Source organism: Perna viridis, chromosome 7 (genome assembly GCF_037379345.1).
Source record: "Perna viridis isolate PV_CMFRI_1.1 ecotype Kerala chromosome 7, ASM3737934v1, whole genome shotgun sequence".
Lineage (NCBI taxonomy): Eukaryota > Metazoa > Mollusca > Bivalvia > Mytilida > Mytilidae > Perna > Perna viridis.
Genome location: NC_142451.1, coordinates 27,994,269 through 28,021,352, shown reverse-complemented (window position 1 = coordinate 28,021,352; position 27,084 = coordinate 27,994,269). Strand labels below are relative to the sequence as shown.

The 27,084-nt window shown below is 31.7% G+C and overlaps 1 protein-coding gene and 2 long non-coding RNA genes across 6 annotated transcripts; 2 read left to right on the top strand and 1 right to left on the bottom strand.

Annotated features, from left to right (window-relative positions):
• Nucleotides 1-76: 76 nt before the first annotated feature.
• On the top strand, nucleotides 77-7,461 carry LOC148612135 (uncharacterized). The gene is made up of 3 exons (XR_015924321.1): nucleotides 77-156; nucleotides 3,595-3,712; nucleotides 7,179-7,461. It is a non-coding gene; the product is annotated as an uncharacterized LOC148612135 (long non-coding RNA).
• LOC148612133 (uncharacterized) lies at nucleotides 5,922-25,123 on the bottom strand. Of its 2 annotated transcripts, none has more exons than XM_088593296.1 (5): nucleotides 24,576-25,123; nucleotides 21,776-21,928; nucleotides 19,725-19,857; nucleotides 15,724-16,005; nucleotides 5,922-8,370 (listed from the first exon to the last, which is right to left on the bottom strand). In XM_088593296.1, the coding sequence occupies exons 1-5, from the start codon at nucleotides 24,926-24,928 to the stop codon at nucleotides 8,188-8,190; spliced, it is 1,104 nt and encodes a 367-aa protein (XP_088449422.1). In that variant the 5' UTR covers nucleotides 24,929-25,123; the 3' UTR covers nucleotides 5,922-8,187. The 2 variants fall into 2 exon arrangements, with proteins under 2 accessions (XP_088449422.1, XP_088449423.1); XM_088593297.1 differs by lacking the exon at nucleotides 5,922-8,370 and adding an exon at nucleotides 13,107-14,939 and having other exon boundaries at nucleotides 24,576-25,075.
• LOC148612134 (uncharacterized) lies at nucleotides 9,681-23,221 on the top strand. 3 transcript variants are annotated; one of them, XR_015924320.1, is made up of 4 exons: nucleotides 9,681-9,714; nucleotides 10,590-10,706; nucleotides 20,829-20,955; nucleotides 22,448-23,221. It is a non-coding gene; the product is annotated as an uncharacterized LOC148612134 (long non-coding RNA). The 3 variants fall into 3 exon arrangements; XR_015924319.1 differs by having other exon boundaries at nucleotides 9,707-10,706; XR_015924318.1 differs by lacking the exons at nucleotides 9,681-9,714; nucleotides 10,590-10,706 and having other exon boundaries at nucleotides 20,754-20,955.
• Nucleotides 25,124-27,084: the final 1,961 nt, after the last annotated feature.

Below are 27,084 nucleotides of genomic sequence, written 5' to 3'. Positions count from 1 at the left end.
TTTATTCTGGATTACACTATCCAAGGACCGTTTGAAAAAATTGTTTTGTGACACTTTTTTTAACAAAATAAAATCCAGTCTAATGATGGTAAACTGATATTCACCCTTATTCGAAAGTAACCGGTCGACGCCATATGCTTTATTTTAATAAGCAGGGTAAGTATTCTTTAAAGTTTTTCTCTTTTTATACAGACTTGTTGGCTAACGTTCTTGCATAATACAACTTGATATAGATTCATCATAATACTGAGAAATACTGGCTTTTACTATGCATCTTTCCATGCATCTGCAAATCCAATGTTAGTTTTAAAAATACCTTTTGCACAATTTTGTTTATATCCAAATTAATAAGTTTCTACTATTATCAGTTATGTATCTGGTAATTTGAAAAAGGATAACACAAATTTGATTAAAAACAGCATTGTGAAAGGCAATACTTGAGAAAAAGGCGAGCGAATTAAATAAGCAAAACTGCAACTCCGTAGATGCTCTATTGGTCAAATTCTACCATAAATTGGCATTGACCCCTTACTTATTACAAAAACTATGCAGGACTTTTATTTTTATGTATTTTATGGACAGAAATACTTTATTATGGTGGTAATTTATTAAATGTTCCAAAATCATATTTTCTGAAACCAAAATAAAAAAAAATATGAATACGTCTTGAACCCCTTTTATTTAGAATTTTTGGAATGCTTGGACATTTTTATGGTAAAGATATTTTTTCAAAATTTCATCAGCTGACCATTTTCCCAAATTGCAACATAGAACGCCCTTTAGTATATTTCTAATTTCTAACAAGTTTTGATATTTTGATAACACAAAGAAGTACATTTTACAATGTTTTCCATGTTTTCGCAATTCCGAACGCCATTATACTTGGATTCGTCCCGCGATTCAGCTGACTTGTTAAACATAGTTTTTGTAATTCTATTGAAAATGTAAACTTCGTTCCCCTCGCATGATTTTTTTCTCTTTAAATCATTTGAATATCAGTTGAATAGATCATTATTGTCGAAAGTTTTTTTTTGGTTTAAATTTTATAATTACTTATATAAACTGTGTACAAGATATATCCAGTTTAAAGTTTTATCTACAAAAAAAATCAATATCAAATTTTAATTTGGAAATGAATCCACATTGCTACAAATTTTGATTGAGATTAACTTCAACACATGAAATGCGCATCATGACTATTTGGATGGATATATATTTTTATGTTATTAATCGTTCAATGAATTTTTTTTTCTCTTTTCTCGTTACATTTTTTTTTTTCTGAATTCTACTTTTATTTTATGGGGTATGCATTTTTGTTCAACTACATATATCCATGGTGTTTTGGGAGGTAAATGTTCTACTCTTAACTCATATCGTTGCAGTCTTTGAACCGATCCGTGCAACGATTTGACGGAGGATCGATGGCCGCTGACTGATTAATCGCTGACGGATCGATAATCGGTTACCGGTGACCGATCTGATCGCAAATTGGTTATCTTAAATGACGGATGATCAGTTGAAAATAAAACAAATGTAAAAATAAAAGTATAAATTGTTGTTTTAATTTATTGCATTATGTCTATATGTGCAAAATTGACAACAAAAACAATGGAAACCGTAAAATACATAGACCGCTCTGTGGTCTCGGGATTCGATCACCGGTTTTTTGGATCAGTTGGACGGATCGATGACTGATCGGTGATCGATGACGCATCGCAATTTTACTTGCACGGATCGGTTCAGGTACTGTATCTGATTTGGTATACCCGTTTCTAAAAATCATGTCAAGTGGGTAGTTGAAGTCTCCGTTTTATTTCATCTGTATATTTAATGGTAAGCGTGTATAAGCACCAATACCGTTGCTACATAGAGAACACATTCTGTCTTGTCTATTTGCAGTGGTCCACCTTCCTGATTCTATCGGATTTTTTTTCAATTTTTTTCATAAAACTGACCACGCAATAAGTTGGACATTTAACTAGACCATGAAGTAATGAATTGATCACATAAAAGTTTATTTAACATAATTTTTATCAAAATATCCGTCCTAGAATGAAATTTTGACTAAGACAAGCATACGTAAATACAGGGTCCACGATGCGACTCTATTTAGAAATGCTCTGACATTGACGATGCAAGCTAAACAAACGTTTATTCTCTAAACTCCTGAGCTTGTTATCATTATTAACCAGTTTACAACAAAATGACAACATTCTGATTTTATTTTTTTTTAATTAATTGTGGCTTACCAAATAAAAACCGTTAAAAGTTGTAACGTCACCATGCGGGAAACGTCTTTAATGCTAGTGCCATCATATATTAAAGGCAGAAAGTAATACCCTAGGAATACCAATAACAACAAAAGTTCCAGTCAGCTATAAGATGCAATAATAAACCTGTGTGTTTCCGCAAACTGAAGTACCCGATACTTATTTTTTACCCATCCGTATTCCGCCCAGAAACTGTCTCAGACATAATTTAAGTTACACTGTTACGTAGAACCTTAAAAACACATATTCGATCTATTAAAAGGTTGTCCATGAAAAAGGCAGACAAGTGTTTTGATCTTAGTGGCATTGTTTTTGTTCCAATGCAATTTATATATCATACGTTTTTCAAATAAAAATTTGCTTTAAATCGAAAATGGATGGCTAAGAAAATGTTCGTAAATTTTCATACAATGCAACCAAAGATGTAGGAGCATTAAGCAATAAATATTGCAAAAAAAATATCAACTTAAAAGTCGTTCATAACATAGTATACAAACATAAGAAAAAATAATCATTTGTGGCATTAGTTTATTGTAATGACGTCATAAGGGTGCCATAATCATACGTCATTTAGCAAAAACTGCTGAGAATTGTAAGTTTTTGGAATCTTTTTTTCAGACATATTTTATATCCAGATAACTATGCCCTCTCCCAAAAAAACCCAACATATTATTTTCACGTATGATAGTATGATAAGCTATGTAATAATGAATGTGAATGTATTTACTAAACGTGAAGTTGTTTCTTGAATGTGGACACATAGTTCCTTCCCAAAATATGACAAAAATTTGGCAGTACATCTGAATATTGGTAAACTTCTAGTATTTTTCGGTCTATTTAATGCAAGAAATATCTGAGGTCCTTATATTTTCTCATTCTTGATAGATTCAAGTCTCCAACTTTACAATTAAATCAGTCAACACTTTATTATAAATTTTAGTTGAATTTTAGGTCAATAAGACCCTTTATCACCCCTTCTCCTTTTGTTCAAATTAAAGAGTAATCTTTTTTTTTCAAAGAATGTCATTGCATTCTGTGTAATTTATTTCTTTTTAGTCGTTGAACTTAATCAAATGTTTTGAGAAAGGATGCATTTGTGATAAGAAATACGGACAACCATTTTGAAAACAAAACTTGGCATGTGCCATCAACTGCCTGGTTTTTGCACGGACATCATCTAAAATGTTATTGGTATTAATTTAAATATTGTATCATTACTTGTATTTACTTGTATATTTGAATATGTCAGAACGTAATTTGTTTTCATAAAAATCATAAATATAAGGGAATTAACGTGAATATTGCACAATATTTAATATTACAGGCTGAAAGTCTGGATCCAATTCCAGAAAGACGAATTACAATTCCAAAACTAGGGCATACTATACCGGTTCTAAAAACAGGACATTTGTTTAACTCTGGTGCTTACAGGTGCAATAAAGGTTAGTTTTGAATAAACTGTAAATTATCTCTTTCATGTTTAAATTCAAGTTATGTATAGTTTGGAAATTAAAACAAACTTCCGGAAATGGCTAGTTTTTATTGACACATAGCAAATCGATTTGCTCGAATTGATGTTACATGGCTTTTCATCTCATTTTCAATGGATATTTTTAAGACGTCAAAAAAATTATAGTTCGAATACAGACTGGTATATTCCATGTGTACAAGGAAATAGACAATGTGTCGGGTTTCTTATTTTTGTAATGTTTTATCAAGAGTTGTGTGACGGTGGTTTCCTCTCGCTGGATTATCTATGACATGAAGCTTTATTCAGAATAGATTCTAGTCACACGTCGCGTCACGTGAAACCACTGCCAAAGAAAAAGTAAAAATACATAGTTTGTATAAATTTTAGCATATGCTCCTTTATAATAAGGAAATACACTCCTTGAAACGTTCAGGTTTCCCATTTTAGCGTTCGTGCATCATTTATCGTGCGTTTACACATCGTTTTGCTTTCGTTTAAAAGCAAATAAACGCACGATAGAAGCTTTCGTTCAAACGAACGATACAAGCGTTCGTTTATTTTTGTACTTTGATTATTTTCTTGATTTAACTTTTATTTTTATATTGTTTGCTATTACTAATCTTTATATTCTCATTACTTTCAATTTCTATTTTTTCTTTCGTCATTATTTTTTATTATTATTATTTTAATCGTTCGTTTATCGTGCATGTAAACGTTTTTGCTTTAGTTAATTGTAATGACGTCAAAATGGTATCACAATTTTACGTCAATGAGCGGAAATGGCTGAGAACCGAAAATTTTGTTGTTTTCTGGACATATTTACATCTAAAAAATTATGCCCATTCCAATGAAACAACTTTAATTTTTCACATATAATAGACTATATTATAATGTATGTATTCACTAAATATGAAGTTCTTTCTTTGGTGCGGTCACCATTTCTTTGCCAAAAAACATGACCAGAAAGTGACCAAAGGTATCAACTTTGAAGAAAAGATATCTCGATAAAGTTCAAGCAAATTTTCTGTCCATTCAATACAAGAATAATCCTTATGTTTTCACATTTGTGACTGGTTAAAAAAATATAATAAATAATAATTAAATAGATTTATTTTCAGTCCAATTTTATGCCAATAAGATCCTTTATCTCCCCTTCTCCTTCCATCATTTTGGCCAAATAAACACTTTTGTTTTTCGTACAGGTATATTTTAATTAACTTCCTTTCAATTATGTATACATATATTGGTGATTAAAGAATAACGGAAAATAAATACCATACTAAACAAGTTACAAACTATGTTTTGCTTAGAATATCACCTCTCAAACAGTCATTTACCCAACTGAAATTATTTGAGAATTAAACTTGCCTTGTTTGTGTCTCTGGATTACATTCTTTTGACCCAACCATGACCCAGTATCTATTGTTTTAATAAAAAGGACAAAAGGGAACAAAACTATAATGAGCATGTTGTGTTGGTTTTGTTACTTTGGAATTTTACTTGTAGAGGAAAAATTAATTGTATTAATAATAAAATAAATGAATAATTGATACTCCTCCAGATCATCGTTATTTTTTGTAAGCCTTGAATAATTATACTAATTTCCATATCAAATTGTTTCCCATGTGTTTGTGAAATTTGGCATCCTCGTTTTGACCCAAAGTTCATGTAAAACTCTAAGGAATTGCAAAGCCCACAAGTAACCACCATTTCATCATTATCATCATCATCATCATCACGCAAAAATTTTTTATGTTTTCTGTACAACACTGCAAAATAGACTTTTGTTTTACTAGAGGTTTTTTGTGCATACTAAAGGGTTGGTTGAAAAATAATTTCGAGGTTTTCTGGGATCACCAAACAAAGTTTTTGCGAGGTTATGAAAAAAAAGTCATGTTTTATCAGGCGAATAAGGAAACGCGAAATACTTATACTGCAGTGTATCATGTAATGAATAACAGTTCGTTGTTGGTTTTCAGTTTATATACGGGAGGGTAAGCTGGAATCTCAGGCATGGCGTTCAATGTATTTCTTGACTATATAATATCTCCCCAGTCGTGGATCAACTTAACATTTTACACGAATAACACTTAATAACTTTTCAAACAGAATCAAAGATAAGTTTCCGATCAACTTAGTGGATGGCTACTAAAATAGATAAATAGCTGAAACAAATCAAATATAAAAAAAAAAAATTTATTCGTATAAGCTTGTTTACCTGTTCCGGAACATTCGCTTTGTTTAAAAATAAATGAATGTTTCCGAAATTGCATGTGCCTATGGAATTTAATGAGCTTTAAAATGACTTTAAAAGACAAACAACTGTCAGCATCAGTTTCTTGAAAACAGACGTATTCCAATCTGCTATAGTATTTGAACGGTCAAATGTTGCATGAACAGAATGTTCAATTAATTTATTTCAAGTAGCAACAAAATGACAGCTTTTATTGCATATACATGAAGGTTAATAGAAATCAATACATATACTTTGAAAAATAGAAATATTATCAAATTGCAAAAAAAAAGTTATATGCAATATTTCTTATTTGTTCGTATATTTCATGGCATAGCCGTTTGATATCAGGTTTTTACACAAATATGGTTGTAGAAACATCGTTACAATGTATACAGTACTTGTATAGGGAAAACTTCCCATTTCCATATGGCATATAGGGGATGGGTAATAGGGGATATGGAATGCAGATGGGGGATAAGTTTTGAAGAATTTAAAAAAAAAAAAAAACATAATTCAATATGATCATGTAAATGTTTGATAGGAAATACGCAATTAGGATTCAATGGGGGAATGGGGATTTTGAATTTTTCACTGGGGAATAAGAGATGGTATATGGTGTAAGTGGGAAGTTCATACCATTCAATATTTGTACATGTATCTTTACGACTTTTATAAACATTACGCACGCTGTATTATTCTAAATTCGACTTTTTCTTGATTCGGTGATCATCGAGAGTGTTCCGCTGAAAACGGAATAAACAGAGAAGAGACAAAAATACAAATTATGTGTTACCGTTGTCTCCTGAACTACATGGTAGCACTGCTTGAGAGACTGTATCTTCAACATATACAGTTATAGTCACTGATGTTTATTGTACTTAACTACTCACAAATGGACAGATAAAAAGATCCCTGCTGTAATGTGCTTAATATTTTAAATTTTTAAATTAAAAAGGTGCAATATAATTTATTGGATTTTCGAATTTTTTTTTTTTTTTTTTTTTTTTTTTCAATAATAGATTGAAATGGATAACTACACATTTCATCACATACACCCAAAAAGTACCTTACTGACAAAAATTGAAATGTGTTGCTTGGGGGAGGAGGGGTAATCATATATCTGATAATTTGCATGATTCTTAGTAACACTGCTACTTAGAATATAAACATAAATATATATTTAATATATATAAAAATTCAGATTTTCAGACATTACGTACATATACAGTAATACATCAGGAATTGAGTAGCTTGATCTTGCTGATCATAAAGAAAAATCATCTATAGAACAATTGACAAGTGGTAAGAAATAGAATGTTGTTGCTTCTGTGTGTATTAAAAGACTTGGGAGGCCATTTCACTTATCAACATTACTTTTCCTCCATTTCTGTCACTCAATTACAATAAAAATATTTATCGTCAGAGCCGTTTGGATAACTGTTGGCACCAAACGTTGATACAAGGTACTAGTACTAATAGAAAAACTTCGAAAAATTCATTGCTTAAGATTCATGGTTTGAAAACCTAGTAAACAAAAATTAACATGTTGAACATCATGGAAACTTTTTTGTAAGAGATACAAAAATATAATTGTATTGTAGATTTCATAATTACGAGAAATAACCCTGTAAATGACACTGAAATACAATAGAAAGAGTAATCAGGGGAACAAAGCTTCCAGCGGTAATCAAAATAGTATAATCCATGGACATGGGCCAGATTTAGAAAACAGACATACACAACAAAGAACATATAGTAACTAAAATAATACAAAGTTTCAAAAGTAAATGAGCAAATCGGACTCCACTTAAAACTGGGGCCAGGTATATGTGCATCTGTGGGAAAAACGTCGTCTGCATTTCTAAAAACACCCGTCGAATTGTTCATTAAAATCAAGTCCAGGAAAGTGGAAAGATGAAAGGAAAACTATGACATTTACTTGAACATACCAGTAAAGTGAATCAGAAAAAACTACCTTAATCAGTGTTCTAGGATTTTTCAGAAATTGAGGTTTCCTCTGGGAAAAATCCATATAAAATCAACCTTCCCACAGTCATTGACTGTTTTCCGAACAAAACAAATCCATACAGTATATAAAGTTTTCAACTTGCCACGGGAAAGTGTAACTAAGTAGCTAAATTTCCCTGACCCAAATTTCACTTGCCCCGGGTAACGGGAAATAGGAATCCTAGAACACTGCCTTAGCGCTATTAAGTCAATTCTGCATTGTTTAATCTCATTAAATCTGCTATTAATAATCTGCGTTCACTTTCAATGAGGATATCTTTAGGTTGTGAGTAGTAAATTATAGCTTTATCATCAGGGTGCAGATCTTCATTCCTTTTCAGTTTCTGATAATGTTTCCAAGTCATCTCTAACACAGTAAAAAACACCTACAAAAGTAATATAATAGATTCGTATAGTGAACGCCACATAACAGTAACTATGGGCAAAAGTAACGTCTTCACAGAACTAGGGGCTCTAGCGAGCTTGAATTGCTCACCTGGTCAAAAATAGTCTTTACAGCTTTCTAAAGTTAGACTCCTGACCTTACCCCACTTTTGCCAAAAGAATCATTTCATCAATACCGACCACCTTAATTATCCACCCAGTTTTCATATTATAAAATAATCTCTGATAGTATTTTTTTACTCTTCAAGGGCAATAACTCCAACATTGAACAACAGATTTTTATGAAAATTTCGGCATAGGTCCGCTTTACCATGCTGATCATTTTTTTCCCCTAGACAACCAGGATAAACCCTTTGTTTTTTTTTTTTTAAGTAATTTCAACAAGTCGTCAACTTTAGTAGTGGTGGCCATGTTTTCAACAGATAACAAATTGTTAAAGATATCCTAACATATATTAATGCCATATTTGGTTTCAATCCATCCAAAAGTTGTCTGAGAGGAGATTTAAAAAAAAATAAAAAAATCCATTTCAGGGCCAATAACTCGTTCATTCTTCAAAGGATATTTCTAAAAATTTTGGCATAGGACAATCCCATCATGCTGAACATTTTACACCCTGCTGAATTTAGCTAAGATAAAAAATTCCCATGCAAAGATTGTTAAAAATGTTGTTCTACATAACATTCAAGCATAGTTATGTTTCAATCGTTTCGGAGGAAAAGATTTAAAAAGTTAAAAATGTTAAATTGGGAAAAAAAGAAGTCCATTTCTTGACCCACAACTCATTCATTCTTCAACAGATCTTTCAAAAACTTTGGCATACGTCCATCCCATCATGCTGAACAATATTACCCCCTACCAGATTTTAGCTAAACATTACTGTTTTAAGTTATCTGCATAATTCTACAATTTGACCCCTATGGTCTATTTTTCTGTAACTGTGGCCATATTTTTTGCCAGATCAAAAATCCCTACAAAAGAATTGTTGAAATACCATAAGAAACATTCAAAAGTTTTGTTAAGATCTGTTGGGTAGTTTCAGACGAGACAATGTTTGAAAAAATAAGTAAACAGACAAAGACGGACACATGGTGATTGCAACAGCTCATATGGCCTTTTGGCCAGGTAAAAGGGTGCACTGATTCGCCATTCATCTAACAGTATTAAGGTCATTAACTTCTTTGCTTTTGGGTCTTAATGTAACGATCAAAATAGAACTAGTTTTCGGCTTGCATTACTTTCTTTCATATTCTTATTTAGTATGATGGTGTTTTTTTTTTTTTCTTTCTTTGTAGTGGTAGGACTGGAGACCCTCCTTGACAGCTGTGAGTATAGAAGTTAAAAGTTTAGAAAGAGGTTTGGTGACACATTTTGCAGATGCAGCTATGTAACGTTGTGGCTACAATTCAGGAGCTTTTTCAAATGTTCAATATCAAACTGTTATTACCTGCATTCCTAAGGAAGGGAAAGATAGAAGATTCATAAAAAAATGGAGACCAATCAGTGTGATGAACACTCATATGAAAATAGCATCACCTGTCATTTCCTTTTGAATAAAACAGGTTCTTTCTTCCATTATTTGTGATTCTCAAAAAGGGTTTATGAAAAATAGTTCATTGGAGAGAATACCAGATTACTTTATGACCTGATGCATTTTTTTGAAGAAAATAATGAGGAAGGTCTATTGTTACTTATTGATTTTGAGAAGGCTTTTGATTCAATTGAATGGGATTTCATTAAAAAAGCACTACAAAGTTTTAATTTTGGTGAATCTCTTTGTTACTCATGGTTGATATTTTATATAAAGGGGCAAAAAGTTGTGTGATAAATAATGGACACTTATCATATTTCTTTGAATTAGAAAGAGGTTGTCGTCTAGGTAATGCTCTCTCACCTTACTTGTTTATAATTGGAGTCGAACTGTTAGCTATGAAGCTTAAATTAACACTGGTATAAAAGGAGTACATGTGCCTGACAGTAAACCCAAAGTAAGCCAATATGCAGATGATACATTTTTATTACTAGATGGTAGATATTCATCTTTAAGAGAATCACTAAAATGTTTTAATGATTTTTATTTGATATCTGGGTTAAGAATGAACACTTCAAAGACAAAAGTGCTATGGGTAGGTAGTAAAAAGTTTTCTAATTTGATATTATGCCGTAACATTAAACTTGATTGGTCTATTTTAAATTTTAGGTATCTTGGCACAGATTTTTCATTAGATTTAAGAGGTATTATTGAACTTTAAAAGGAAAATAAGAGAATTAAAAGGTTTACTGAAAAGCTGGCAACATAGAAAGCTGCCACTTCAAGGTAAAATCACTGTAATAAAACATCTTGCATTTCCAAAGCTTATACATTTATTTACAGCATTGCCTAATATAAATCAATCTTTGATTAATGACTTAGAATGTTTTACAGTATTATATGGGATGGAAAAACAGAAAAGATAAAGCGTAAAACACTCATAGCTGACATAGAAGATGGGGGATTGAAGATGGTCCATCTACATTCTTTTGTTATGTATTTGAAAATTTGGTGGGTGAGAAGGCTCTTTTTACAAAAAGGAGAGTTGGAAAGTTTGCTTAATATTGAATTAAAAGACTTTTGGGAAGTTGAGAGCCTTTTCTTTACAAATGGGGAAGTTATTAAAAGTATCAAAAAACATTAAAAATCTGTTTTGGAAAGATGTGTTTTATGCCTTATCATTATCTCAACCAATACAAAACCTGATAGATATTAATGAGTGCTTAAGCTTAGATATTTTAAATTTTAAGCCTTTACAAGATTTTTCTTACTTTATTAAGTGGGAAGACTCAAACGTCAAATATCTAAGTGATGTATTTGATATTGTGAGGAAAAATGTCCTCACCTTTTATGGAACTGAAATGCAAGGTACATACACAAAATTTTGTAAAATATTTTTCCTTAATATCAAGTATTCCGTCTGATTTAAGACAATTTATTTAAAAAAATATAGACAACACAGTGATACACACTGTTGAGGATTCATTTTTGAAACTGCTTGTTAATAATAAATGTATTAGATTTATTTATCGTCATTCAGTGAAATTACAATGCTATCTTCCCAATAAAAAATTATTGAAATGAGAAAGTGAATTATATACTGAAATTCCAGATTGGAAAAAAAATATTTTGTCCTGAATAAGAAGTATTGTCGTAATGATTATCTTGCCAAATTCCAAATTTAAGTTTTTACATCGAATTGTACCTACAAATATGTTTTTGTACATGTATATGATTCATATAAAATATTCTAATTTGTGTTCTTTTTGTTATCAGAGTACAGAGACTATAGAACATCTGTTTTTGACTGCTTAGTTACTTCAAATGTCTTATATGATTTTCAGATTTTCTTTAGAAAACACTATTCTGATTTTGTAATGAAAAAAATCACTTTCTTTTTTTTTTGGTGTTCCTGAGCCAGATATCAAATTAAATCTCTTGTTACTTTATTGGAAAAAAGTACATATTCAAATGCAAATTGGCAGAAAAACTGCCTAACATGGTTGGTTAAAAACAAAGAATTCGACATTACTATCGTATTGAACATTTTATTGCCAAGAAAAATAATGTTTTGCATCAATCTGAGAAGATATGGGCCCCTATTACAAATATTTCAGATATTTGATAACGAAAATGTGTTTATTAAACTTTAAAATACAAGACAGTATATTTCGTCTTTTTTTTTTTTTTTTATTTTAAATTATAAATTGAAATGTATATATCATAGAATGATTGTCTTTTGAGCATAAGAGAGTGTGAGAGTGAGAGTGGTTAAGGATAAGTGTAGTCTTTCAAATTATTATAATATAGTGAGGATTATATTGATGTTTACAATACCCTATTACACTCTAGTCAGGTAGTGATGTAGGGGGATGTTGTAAAACCCTGACTATATTCAAAAAGAAATAAACAACAAAAAAATGTAACACTGTTTGTATGGATTCTTGTAGAGTTTAGGAATCCAGTGCATAGACAGTAAATCACGATCACCGTCTCTGGTAGAGAGACCAAAAGAGGATAGCAGATGTATAGTTTTCCACTATCTCCTCTTTCGAGAGTGTAGTTGCAGTATAGGTCTTATCACTGGTAGTATTTTCTATGTCTACCTATGATAATAAACAATGAATGTAATATGTTTTGTAGACAAAAACAATGTTGTGTTTGGCTTTGTCTGCTGGTACATCGGCATATTTGTCATGTATAGTAGACAATGTTTTACCTACATCAGGGTCTTTGAAAACTGATGTAACATTGACACTTATTGACCTACTTAAAGCTTTCATTCGTTTCTGACAAAGAACCAAAGTCGTCTTGTTCTCATTTTACCCATTTCTCATGTAGTCCACGGCATCCATAAGAAAATTAAACCTATAATTCTAATTTATGGAGCATGATTCACGGTACTTGGGACCTTTAGTTTTTGTTGTCAACAATGCTTAAATCTCCTGTAACAACAAGACAGGGAAGTCACATAGTCATTGCCAATTAAATAAGGACGAGATCTTGTTTCCCACTGCATGTTATTGTGAGATTTCAGTTCGTTTCAAATCTCTTTAATTACAGGTCTATGTTCACGCACATTCAAAATTTTCTTTCATTTCAATTTTTTTTACAATTATTAAAACTGGTCTAAAATTGAAAAAAATTATTTTTGCAATCAGAATTACAATCATTATTAAGAAAACAAACTCCTAGACAGATGCTCTTAACTTCCTGTTTATCAATTATAAAAATACTGACGAAAGAATGAAGATTAAGACAGATAACTGTGTTAAATAGAACATGTTTAGCACCTCTAATGCTTCTTGACACATTTTGCAAAAAACAAAGTTTTCCAAAAAGCAAATTTATAATTAAACATCATTCATGGCCAAAATTAGAAAAAAGAAGTCCCTCCAATATTCATTTGTTTTAATTGGCATTTAATATAACTAAGCTAAATGATTGCCTGATACATTTTCAATGATTTTGAAAGATATAAAAGGAATTATACATGGACTAAGTATTCTGTGAATTGTCCAGAAACAGTAAGGAAGTTCCTGACAAAAACGAGCAACATAAAGTATTTTGAAGGACCAAAAATCCCAAAACAATTCTATGGACAGACGCCTTACTGAACCTTGACCTTTAGCTTTCTAAAGCAATAACTCATATTTGTACTCTTGTCATTGCTGTACTATTGTCATAAGAATCATTCAATCAACAGAGAGCATCTTAGTTTATCATTGTTCATGATCCTGTTTTTCAAATTACAAAATAAATCTCTAAAGATTAGTCATTTTTTGACTCTCCATGGGCAATAACTCTTAACATCGGTCAACAAATCTTTATGAAAATTTAGGCATTGGTCCATTTCACCATACTGATTACTTTTACGCCAAAAGAATTTTGTTATACCTGTTGATTTTTGACTTATTCCCAAAAAATCTTCCATTTGATCCCTATTGCATATTTTCAGGAACAGTGGTCATGTTTTCGCCAGATCAAAAATCACAACATACTGATTGTAAAGGACTTTGCAAAATTCTGTAAATTTACCCTCATGGTATATTTTTAGGAACAACAACAATGTTTTTTTTTTTGTTTGCTAAATCAAAATTCCCAACAAACAGAATGCAGAACCTTCAAGCCAAGTTTGGTTACAATTGTTGAGAAATTTCAGAATTTTTGTAAAATTCAAAACAAAAATCCATTTCAGGAGCCATAACTTAAACATCTGTTGGCCATGATTTTTGCCAGATCAAAAATCCCCATACACAGACTGTTTAACATTCCCCAAGGAACATTCAAGCATTGTGCTAAAAAGACAGCATACTATTATCTAGAAGGTTTACACTTTATGGTTATAAGCTCCCAGGTGAAGGTCTATGACTATTCAGCCAGTCTACTGAGTGTCTAAATTAGCATATATGGTTACGGCAGCTTACAATATTTTGTGTACAATTTTGCCTATCTATGTTATGGGAAAATGAATTAATCTTTGTATCGAACTGTATTTCTTCGAAGTTATTTTGGAAATCATTCAGTGGTTACTAGGTAAAATGGTCTATTTTTATCTTGGCATCCAGGCCGAATATACACACTGGCCTGTACTTTTTTTTGTTTTTTTTTTTGGCCAGTGGGGTGATTGAACTAATCAAGTCAAATTGTTTAAAAGTGCATGCTTAGGCTGCAGTGTTTCATTAATAGAACTGTATTAAGTCTCAACATCGTTCTTCAACTAATGTTTTAATTGCTGGATGGATTTTCCTTTTATGGTCATTTGCATATAGTTCATTCAAATATTTTCATCAATAGTGGATGGATTTTTATTTATTTGCATACTGCTGCTTCGGTTCTTTGGACAAATGGTTTTTATCCAATATCAAGTGGTCAACACAGCCCAAAATTGTACAAATCTTGTTGACCTTCACTTATGACATCATTTGTATTATTAAATACTCATACAAACACATGTTCAAATCTAGGTTACTTCTTTTCATGATTTAAGTAGCTGTCTTTGTAAGAATCATGCAAAATCTGAAAAAAATGTGATACACCTTAAAAAAGGCTACATATTTTTATTTTTGTAATTAAATTGTTTTATGGGTCTGTACTATGAAATATGTAATTATTCATTCAAATCTGCCTGCTCTTAGGAGATAATCAGCATTGAAAATCCAGTAGATTCTATTATATTTGAGCATCATTTACAGAGTTATCTCCCTTAATTTTGAAATCTACAGTGCATTCTATACAATTTTTATCTCCTAAGAGAACAGGTTATATGAAAAACCACATGTTAATTTCTGTTTACTAAGACATTTCAAACAAAATATCAAAAATAAAAATATGTAGGCTTTTTACCCAGGAATCACATTTTGCATGATCCATAGCTGGAGTGCTACTTAATATGCATGAACTTGCATACATTGTCATACTAAGGATACCCCCACTTGTACAAGAAGTTGAAATTGGATAGCACCCAAAATTACTTATAACATATGCCCAGTCTATGTACAGCAACATACTAAATCTGAACAACTCCATCTACAGGGAAATAAGATAACTTTGACAAAATCTGAATGAACAGACAAATGGAAAGATGAAGGACAAGGCAAAAAGCATTAAAACTAGAAAGGGGAGGCCATCATAAATGACAAAGTCTTATACCAAAGATGAAATATTTTCCTTCAGTAGAAGTTGATTAATCTTTTAAGAAAATGGGTAAAAGATAGATGGACAGATAAGATGATTGCAATATAGCCACCAATCATTGAGTGGAGGTATAAAATTAAAAAAATAGATGTTTCATACTACTTACACTTGTCCCATCAACAATCATGCCAAAAATATTAAGATTTTTTCCTCCTTCATATTTTCCTTCCTCATCTTTCCGATATTTATCATGTAGATCTAAAAGAAGCTCTCCAGCATGTTGCCCAAGGACTCTGTCATGAAGTTGTAATTCTATGGCGTCCTCTTCAATAATTTTAGACATGGAATCATGGTCTCCAGTATCTGAGGAAGATATTCTATGACTTCCTTTAAATTTCTTTCTTGGTGGTACCATAGGCTCTGGACTATAACAGGAGTCTAGTTTTACCTAGAATTAAACATAATAAAAGAACAACATTTCGTGTCAACTGTCCAAACTTGTCAATTTAAAAGTAGTATCTGTAGTAAGGAGTTGTCATAAAAAAAAAATTTGTAGGCCTTTTCATTTCATCATTCTTTCTGTCAAGGTTTTCCTAGCACTCTGATAAATGTATGCTTACAACCTCAATTTTTTTGGAAAGGACCACAACTGAAGTAAAATTTCAGTGATATTATAAGCAAAAAAAGTCGAAAAAGGGCATTAACTCTATGGCTTTATAGATTAAAATGAAAATTAGACCACAGATACATGTAGATCTCATGCTGAACACTTTTACCTAGTCAGAATTGGCTAAACCTAATGGTTCTGGAGATACATGTATATTAAGAAAACTACTGTCTAACCCATATATTCTACTTTAAATAATGGCATTTATGTGTTTCGACAAATTGAAAATCCCAATGAATTTCTATGCAGGATACCCCAAGAAACATTTATATTAAGTTTGGTTCCAGTTGGTCAAGTAGTGTCAGGGGGGAATATTTTTTAAAGAAATACCATAAAAATAGCAAAACAATATCGGAAAATGGCAATAACTCAAACATGGCTTTACAGATTAAAATGAAAATTTGACCATAGATACATGTAGATCTCATCATGCTGAACACTACCCTATGCCAGAACTTGGCTAAACCTAACAGTTTTGAAGATAAATGCAAAAAACTACTGTCCAACCCCTATGTTCTATTTTTAGTAACAGCAGTCATGTTTTTCATCAGATCAAAAATCATCCTAATCAGAAGCGCGGAAATTGGGAGTAAGAAAATAAAAAAAAAGAATAATAATAATCAGAATAAATACAAGGTTTTTTCCAATGAAATGACTTTCATAAACAAATAAAAGGTCAATCATTTAAGAGCAAGTAAAAGGTCTTTCTCAACCATTGACCTTTCCCAACCAACGCTAATCCTAATAAATATTGTGTTCTGAAACACATAACATATGGCCCACAGTCATATTGGCAAAGGGGATAGCTCCTGATGTATATAGATGTTATGACTTATCTCATGCATATATTTTTAAATTGTAAGGTTTATGACAATTATCTACATTACAAAATAAGAAACATAATTGAAGTAGGAATGTTAATAGAGCATTTGGCTATGTGTACGTATAATGATTTAAGATATTTTTAAAAAATTAGATTTTCTGCTCTCAGACAGACAACTGTTGATTGACAAATGATCCCATTTCAGTGGGTGAATTTCAAAGTTCTATCTTAGATAGCAAAATCTTGTCTTGATGCAATTTAATCAGAAGCTGGGGCCCCCGCCTCATTTGTTAGTAGTGATTTTTTTTTAGTAAATCAAATGTGTCTGTAAGACACTAATGATGCCCCTGTTCCCTAAATTTGCCAAATTAGGAACATGTTTTTTTTTTTTAATGAAGACATGGTTTGCAGATTCAGAAATCCTTCCAAGACTTGTGTTACTCATGGTCTGGGGATCAATTTGGGGATCAGAATTTCCTAAATATATGCATATCTACATACTGTATCCTGGCAACATAGTGTCATGAAATTCTGTTTGGTAGTGTCAGACTAGCTACGATGGAAAAAAGAGGACCAATGGACGTATTAATGGACACATAAAAAATGTTAATACCCCATAACAAATCCCTAACTTTGAAGCTTGGGATATATTTGTGACAAAAATAAAAGAGTCTAACTATCACCCCGTTCAAAAGTATTTCATGAAAATCAAGATCCTATGACCTGGCACACCATCATTATGTGAAGAAACATCCTGCAAAAAACACTTTAGATGACGAGAGAACCATACAATCCATATAGTCCTATTTCTGATAAAATTGACTAAGTCTAACTTTCACAAATTTCTGTAATATTTCACAAAAAATCAAGATCCTATGACTTTGCACACCATCATTATGTGTAGAAACATCCTGCAAAAAATATTTTAGATGTAGTTCAAAATTTACAGAAAGAGATAGCCTGACAAGCCGTATAGCCCTATTTTTGACGAAAATAAGTAAGTCTAACTTTCACCAATTTCCTTAATATTTCACGAAAAATCTAAATCCTTTGACCCTATGCACCTTCATCATGTGTAGAAATATCCTGCAAAATATTTTAGATGTAGTTCAAAAACTGTAAAAGGAGATAGCCAGACAAGCCATGATCCATATATTTCTGAGTAAAATGACCAAGTGTAACTATCACCAATTTCCGTAATATTACACGAAAAATCAAAATACTTTGACCCTGTACACCTTTATCATGTGTAGAAATATCCTACAAAATATTTTAGATGTAGTTCAAAAACTGTACGAGGAGATAGCCGGACAAGCCATATAGCCTTGTTTCTGAGTAAAATGACTAAGTGTAACTATCACCAATTTTATACTATTTCATGAAAATCAAAATCCTTTGTCCATGCACACCTTCATCATGTGTAGAAATATCCTGTAAAATATTTTAGATGTAGTTCAAAATTGTACGAGATGAAAGCCAGAAAAGCCGTGATCATGTGTAATCCGGACGGACTAAGACGGAAGAACCGACAGACACACTGTCGTGGGGGCATAAAAAAAAAATAGTAAAAATTAGAAGAAATACAAGAAGGTCTTCCCCTTGAAATGGGAAAGAAATTTGGTATGTCAACATGAGAACAGTAATGGGGCATCTCAAAATGAAAAATAAAAACATTTAAGAATACAAACAACACAGAGAAGTGGGTGTGGAATAAATTCTCATTTTTGGTCCCTTTCTATGCCCAATGGATGACATTGTGGTTTTTACCTTCACCAGTGCTAGAAGTGGTATGGAATAAAACACTTTATAATTGAAATATTGACTGCAGGTTTGCTTTATGTGGCTTCCTGATCGCAATATGTTTATGCTTGTGGAACGGTCCATTTATACTCGAATACTAAATTGATATTCCAATTCTCACCATAGATACATGTAGACCTCATCATGTTTGCCATGTGTGGGTTGTATCGAATCTTGAACATTTATCGTAATTTTCTCATTTGATTGTGATCTCAATTCTGACAATTTGAAAATTGTGATTGTGTCACATTAGATCATATCTTCTGGTACTCATAACCAAGCACATCTATTCACAACACAATTCTATAAAAAGTTTCAAGATCACTTATAATTTAACAACCATTTTGCAATTAACTGCACAATAGTAAGAACCTAGCATTAATTAAATTCTGAAACTTTTATATTGGGGTACATGTATTTACAAAAGGATTTCATAAATGGCGATAATTTTTAGATTATTTTCGTCACTTAAAATTTGAAAAGTGTATAAAAAAATTCCATACAAAAAGTATTTCAGATAAATTTAGAAATTACCACCCAACAGTTTGACATCATGGAGCAACCACTTATAGAGTTCAAAATTCAAAGCAGAATAGAAGCTAATTCTATTTCTTACTTAAATACAAGATACTATCGAAGAAGTTTACAAATGCTACCATCATTCATATAAACATATGTCAGAGTTAAAAGCTAAGACCACTATTTTTTACAAGGCAGAAAAGAGGATTCAACAGTCAGTGATCTACAGTAACAGAAGTCAAGTAGTCCTCTGCCACCCTAATATAATGAAGTTACTGATGTGGACAACATATAAAGTGCAGAATCATTTTAAGGTCTCCTTCTACTTCTAAAAGGCAAAGTTCAATATCTTTTTTACCTCGACTACAGATATCATGGTCTCAGAATAGGTATCATCAAGTCCACTTTTGAAGAGTCGAAGATCTGGTATTGATGTGACTTTTACTCCTCTTAAATTTTCCCAAACCACCTGGTGTGCGTTATTGCAATATCTGAAACAAGAGACTCCAAGGAGCCTGAATCGCTCACATGGTTGAATTTTACCTTTCAAGGGCAATAAATTTAACAAGTAGTTGTCCAACAATTTTGATTCAAAAAGACTTTGATGGGACTTATCATAAGGATCATTTCAACAATTGAAAGTTTCTTTCTTTCTATCATTGATTTGAAGACATTGGCTGAAAACTGTTAAAAAAAGATAACATCATTTTTCACCTTTCAAGGTCAATAACTCAAACAAAGATTCAAGGAGTCCTCTGACAACTTTTATCCCTGAAGACTTTGTAGTCCTAACAATAAGGATCATTTCAGCTATTTGAAGAATTTGGGCTAAACCTAACAGTTTTGGAGATATATGCCAAAAACTAATGACCCCTATATTCTATTTTTAGTAACCGTGGCCATGTTTTTCCACAAATCAACATTTGCCAAAGCAGTTCTATGCAAAATATCCCTAGGAACATCCGTACCAAGTTTGACTTCCGTTGGTCAAGTAGTGTCAGAGAAGAAGATTTTTGAAAGAAATAACAATAAAAATAGCGAAAAATGTTGAAAAAGGGCAATAACTCCACATGGCTTAACAAATTAAAACCAAACTTTCACTGCAGCAAGATCTAATCATGTGGAACACTTTTCAAACAGTCAGAATTCAGCTAAACCTAACGGTTTTGAAGATATATGCAAAAAAACTACTGTCTGACCCCTATCTTATATTTTAAGTAACTGCAGTAATGTTTTTCAACAGATCAAAAATCCCAACCCCAGACAGATCTCATCATACTGAACACTTTTACTTTGTCAGAATTCAGCTAAACCTAACAGTTTTGGAGATATATGTGAATAACTATTGTTTGACTCCAATGTTCTATTTTTAGTAATGGTGGCAATTTTTATTTCCATGGATCAAAAATTCCCAAATCAATTCTATGCAAGATACCCCAAGTAACTTTCATATCAATTTTAGTTCCAATTGGTCGAGTGGTCGAGTAGTAAAGGAGAGACTAAGGAGAAGATTTTTGAAAATTGTAAACAACAAAGACGATGACAATGGACACCAAGTGATAGCAATAGCTCACGTTGCCCTCAACCAGGTGAGCTTATAAAAGCACTGGCTATTGACAGTTTGTAAGGTTATCTAAAATAAGATCTTAATACCCTTTGTTTATGCCTTCGGTCCAGGTTGAGCTGAAAATTTGTATGCTACCGTTGCACTGTTTTAATAAGGAAATTAATAAAGTTATTTTAAACATACAGGAAAAAGACCAAAAAATACAAGCTATGTGTAAAATAACAACAGGCTACTTACAGTAGCTGGGAATTTTGTTACGAAAAAGAATGTATTACAGAATGACAGATATGAGTAAAATAATGTATTTAAAAGGCCTAAAAAAACACAACTTTTATTGAATACTGTAAAGTAGTTTCTGAAAAGAGATTGTTTAAGGTACACTGCAATAACACCAAAAAAAGCAAAAATCGTCCAAAAATCATAATCATTTAGTTTTTTGACACATTTTTTACAGGTGAACAGTAACTGGTCGGCTGGAATTGAGAGACTGTTTTTACTTGAATTATGTATCTAAAACTGAATATGTATATGAATATGTTTCTCTGTATATGCAAAAATCTGCCACCTGATCCCTATGTTTTATTTTTAGTAATGGCAGCCATGTTTTTTCATGAATCATTAAACAAATCAAAAATCAAAAGAGTCATTTTGTGCAGGATACTTGTAGAAACAGCCATTTTTAGTTTCATCCAAATCCATTCAGTAATTCCTGAGGAGAAAATGTTTGAAGAAATTGTTAATGATGAAAATGACAGACGCCAAGTGACGGCAAAAGCCCACATGGCTTATGTCCCGGTGAGCTAAAAAGGTTGGGGACAACCATTTCCATAACCAATACCTACTGAACATCTAAACAGCATAGGTCAGCAAATTTTCCTATGAAACCAGAGATTAATCCTTCAAATGGGTGGGTCTTCTTTTTATAGCCCCTCAAATTCTTGAAAAGAATTCGAAGTCCCCTAATAAATGCTTTCAGTTTCATAACTGACCATGACCTAAAACAAACATAAAAAAGCAGCTGAACAGTAAAAAGAAGCTCATGTAACACCTACATGTACCCCTACCATGAAACAATGTTAATTGTAAATAAGACTGTGGTCAATTACATGCAAAGGTAATTAATTTCAAATCAATTACCCATCAAACTCTTCAATTAAATTACAATTACAATAACACAAAATGTGTAAGGTAACTAATTGAATAACAATTACTCTGGTAATGTAATTTTACTTCTCAATTACTGTGCATTAAACGTGACTAGTGCATACCCTTACATCAATTTGACATATTTTGATCTGTTTTGAAAATCTGTTAATGTTTTCTGAATTTTATGACCTTTCTCATCTTGTATTAAAGAAATATCCACGAAAAGTTCTCTATGTTTCTTCTGAGACTTCTGTAGGCATTATCACAAAAAAATCCCTAAAACTAACCATTATGGAGATACAACTGATTAACCTATGTCTAACCCGTATGTTCTATTTTTAGTAATGGATGCCATGTTTTTTTTTAAGGATCAAAAGTCAACACAAGATCTACGCAGAATACCAAAAAGAACATTCACATCAAGTTCAGTTCTAATTGGACAAGTTGAATCAGAAGAGAAGATTTGTTGAAGAAATAACATTAAAAACAGCAAAAAAAAAGTTGAAAAAGAACAATAACTCAAACATGACAGAACAGATCCAAACAAAAGTTTGATCACAGATGCAGTGAAATCTGTCCAAACTTTTAAATTTCAATTATATTGTCCAATGATAAAACAAGTTATGGCCGTCCGAAAAAAGCTGATTTAGCAATTCAAGAAATTTTGAGATTTTCTGATGCCATGCAACTGACAACATATTGTTTCACTTATTTTTGCACTTTACCAAATTTCAAGTATAGTGGAACCTATTTAAGTAGGAGTTGAAGGGATCATGTAAAAATGTTGGAGTAACATTGTATCCGAGGTTCGAGTAATCTGAGGTAAAGGATAAACCAGAAATACTAGAAGTATGGTCAATGATTGTTTCTGCATTTACATCATTTGTTCAGCTTGTACATAAACATGTACTTCACTTTACATGGTACTTCATGATGTCATGCGTTTCATATCGATATTATTTTTGTATGTTGTATATCATGTTTGAAATACTCAATGGCACGGAGTGTTTTAGTGAAATTTCCTTTTGATTTTTTCTACATCAAAAACATCTTTGTTCATAACATGCTGCTATGTTTGACCCACAATCAGGAGTATCGTAAAACAATGTACTCTAAATTATTACAATAAAATTTCAAATTTACTAGCGAAATGAATGTTATCGTTGAAATACACTTACTATCGTCTGTTTGATGTTTCATTTAATAGTCAGATACAATTACAATTCCCCTGTTGTTTTTCTTTTAAATTATCAAAATATCTGTTATCACTGTTAGTATGAACTCCGACATGTAACTAATAAAATTCATTTCTTTTCAATACACTCGCAATTTCAAATTAATTAAATACACAAATCAAACCATAAAGATTGTCAACAAATTATCAAATTTTAAAAGCCATGCTAATCGTTGTTAAAACACATTTCGATCATGGTTTATAAAAAGCAATAAGTTTTCTGATTACTAAGTTGACTGCGAGACATTTTTACAAGTTTTGCATTCGGCACTTTGGAGATAAATGAAAAAAACTACTGTCTCACCCCAAAAAACTATGTTACTAAACAGCCATGTTTTTTGCAAAATCCCCACATCACGTCAGATTTAGTAATTTGGACCTTTGGTGACAGGATGAACTGGACCAAAACAAAAATGGACCATTACAAAATCGGACCATCACAAAATCAGACTAGAAATTAAAAAAATTATGTGCGTGTTCTACTGACATACTTGTATGTTTGTATATGTAGATATATATATCTCTTTTAAATAAAGAGTGAAAGTTAACATCAAAAGTCGTTGGCTAAATGGAACCTTGTAAAATAAAAAACAAATCATCAATAAGAAAATTTTGAAAAATTTTATACAACTTACAGAAGTTAATTACTTAAAGTTTTTTTTAAATTACTTCAATTTTTTTAAAGAAATAACATTAAAAATAGCAAAAAAAGTTAAAAGTGGGCAATAACTCCATTATGGCAAAATAGATTAAAATGAAAATTTGATTGCAGATACACTTTGCAGATCTCATCATACTGAACACTTTCACCCCCGTGTCAGAATTTGGCTAAAACCCAACCCTTTTGGAGATATATGCAAAAAACTACTGTCTGACCTATGTTCTATTTAAGTAATGGTGGCCATGTTTTTTGACGGATCAAAAATCACCACTTCAGTTCTATGCAGGATTCCCCAAGGAACATTCATAGCAAATTTGGTTCCAATTGGTCAAATAGTTTCAAAGGAGAAGAGTTTTGAAAAATTGTTAACAACAACGGATGACGACAATGGACATCAAGTGATGGCAATAGCTCACTTGGCCTTTGCCTTTGGTCAGGTGAGCTAAAAATTGGTCCGATTTTCCGATTTTGTGTAGTCCGATCTTGTCATGGTCTGCTTAGGTTATGGTCCGTTTTTGTTTTGGTCCAATTCATCATGCATTTGGACCATTCAGTATGAACTATTTCAAATGTATGAACAGTAACATTGAGAGCTACTTACTTTTGTTTGGCTTGTAACAACTCAATATTTGTTGCACACTCAATAATTGCTTTCTCTGCATAACCGCTACTATGGTAAAATTGACTTAAAGACAAATTGAAAGTCAAGTACTTGTTTACAAAATCAACATATTCTTTTTGTTCTTCGGTTAGTTCTTCAATAGATCCACTCAATTTGAGGTCTTTCGGTTCTGGAATGTATCTTTTAGCATAGACGATGCCAAGAATGTTTTCAGCATGTTTCCTATTCCACTTCGACACATTGTCCGGTAATAAAGATTTCGATCGAACGCCGTAAACTCTTTTTCGCTTGGAACTTGATCCCGACGACGTTTCGTCCGAACTGCTATCCATAAGGCATAACCCTTCGAATAGTTGGAGTATAATTATTAGCAGGGGATATCATAGGGAAAGGGGAAGGAAACAGAGAAATATCCCGCAAGAAAATGGCATTTTTGAAGAACCCAAAGCTTTTCCGAGCATATAATAATATAATATATAGAAATATGTAAAGTAACGCTGTGTTCTCGCTAACGAGATGTTCATTTCATTGGCTGTAAACTTAGCTGAAACATAACGAATATTGTAATTAGCCAAGTCAATAACAGCTGTGTTCTTTTTTAGGTTAAACCTCTACATGCTGTAGATTCGGCATGCTTTACATAATAATTTACAAATAATATTAAAACCGTAGACATTTCTTTATTTCTTTCTTTATTTATTTTATTTGAATTTATTTTTGTTATCAAAAATGAAATATGGGGTACTGTATATACAAATAACAGATTCTTGTAAGGTTGTATTTGTGTTACTCTATAATCAAGTAATTGTACAACTCAGTCATTGACTCAACGACAACTCTTCATGTCTTTATAAAAATGTCTGTGAGACATGTATACAGAACATGTATAAGGCTTAATAAAGTTTTTTGTGTACCATATCTCCTGTAATTTGAACTGCACTCATTTACTTAGACTACAGCTAATGATTTAGACAAATTATAATTAACAAATACATGGTATATGACAAACACTACTGTAACTGTGTTCGAGCTAAATAAAATATTTGTATTTGTGTTTTCATCATGGGGGCACTGTAAACAATAATGAATGTATATCATTAAAGTTCGTCCGTTTTGCTAATGAAATTTTTGACATATAAAAATATAAAAACAAAAAAAATATAGCAAACAATTGAAATAAAAACAAACTGTCATGTTCGAAATGAAAAAAAATACTCAAATAAAACATTATTTTAGCGACAAATATTCCGAAGTTCATAAGCATGCTGCTGATAAAAAACACAATAAAGAAAATTTTAAATAGTTTGGTGTTTTTAAAAGAAGGGTTGGTATGGTCTCAGACTACGATTTTTAGATTCATTAGTATTTAACTGATTGTGGTACTTATTTCTTGTTTGAATAAATATCCATATGAGAGTACACGAAACTCAAATTCAGACGACCCCCCAATCTGACGGCATGGTTTTTCACAAAATACCGTTCGGAAGTCTGACTTTAGTTCAAAAGTCATGTAAAAGTTTGAGAATCCCGAACTCCTCTTTCCATGGCCTATTATTAGCGAATTTTCATGACGGAAGCCGGACAACTTGGGTATTGTCTAAAATTTGTAACCGTACCCGTATCAATTTTACCCGTACCCACATACTATTTTATCAATTTCTTCATTATTACATGATATTTCCAGCGGAAATTTGGTACATATCTACAAAATCATGTGATGGTTAGGCTAGATTTAAGGACCTGTCAAATGTTTGTCGAAAAAAAATGATTTTATTAGATTTTCACTTTTCAAGAGGTATAAAATGTGTAACCCGAAATTCCCGTCCCCAAAATCAAAGTCCGGTATTTTTGTTATCTGTACAATATTCATGCATATTTGACATGAGAACATCATGATATTATCAAAATGTTCATTGCCGATAAATCAAAATCGCATCAGACTATGTTTATGAGACTTTTTTTCATTCTGGATAAGATCGAACCAATGCTCTCCCCTATTCATCTTTCAAGATATCATTACCAAATTTGAACCATCGATAGAGCTCATTAAGGACTTTTACCAGATAAACCTGTGAAGAATTCCATTAGGCACGAACCATTTTCTTATGGTGGGGGGGGGGGAGGCTATTTTTTGATTTTTTTTTTTTTAAATATTAATATAATATAAAAATATTTTGAAAAGAGCTGAAAAATATAAAATAATTCAGAATTTTCAAAAAAAAAAAAAAAAAAAAAAAGAAGAGGAGGAAGAAGAAAATGAAAAAGAAGAAGAGGAAGAAGAAAATGGAAAAGAAGAAGAAGAAGTGTGTTCAGTGCATTAAATATAGTTATTAAATTTACCACGTGTTAACTTTTTTTACTTTATTTTCTATAGGGGTCCATGTTACTCATGTTTTTTAGTTCTATGTTGATTTTAGTTTTTTGTGTGCTTTATATGTGTTTGTATACATGCATGCTGGTTGTTTTATCTGATTTGCAGGCTATCGTT

Bases quoted from the DNA above. Each gene is read 5' to 3' on its own strand.
- LOC148612133 (XM_088593296.1), bottom strand. From the start codon at position 24,928: ATGGATAGCAGTTCGGACGAAACGTCGTCGGGATCAAGTTCCAAGCGA. The intron at 21,929-24,575 runs GTAAGTAGCTCT...TGTTTGTTTTAG, and splicing joins TTGTTACAAGCCAAACAAAA to GTCATGGTCAGTTATGAAAC. The intron at 19,858-21,775 runs GTAGGTATTGGT...CTCTTGTTTCAG, and splicing joins CTATGCTGTTTAGATGTTCA to ATATTGCAATAACGCACACC.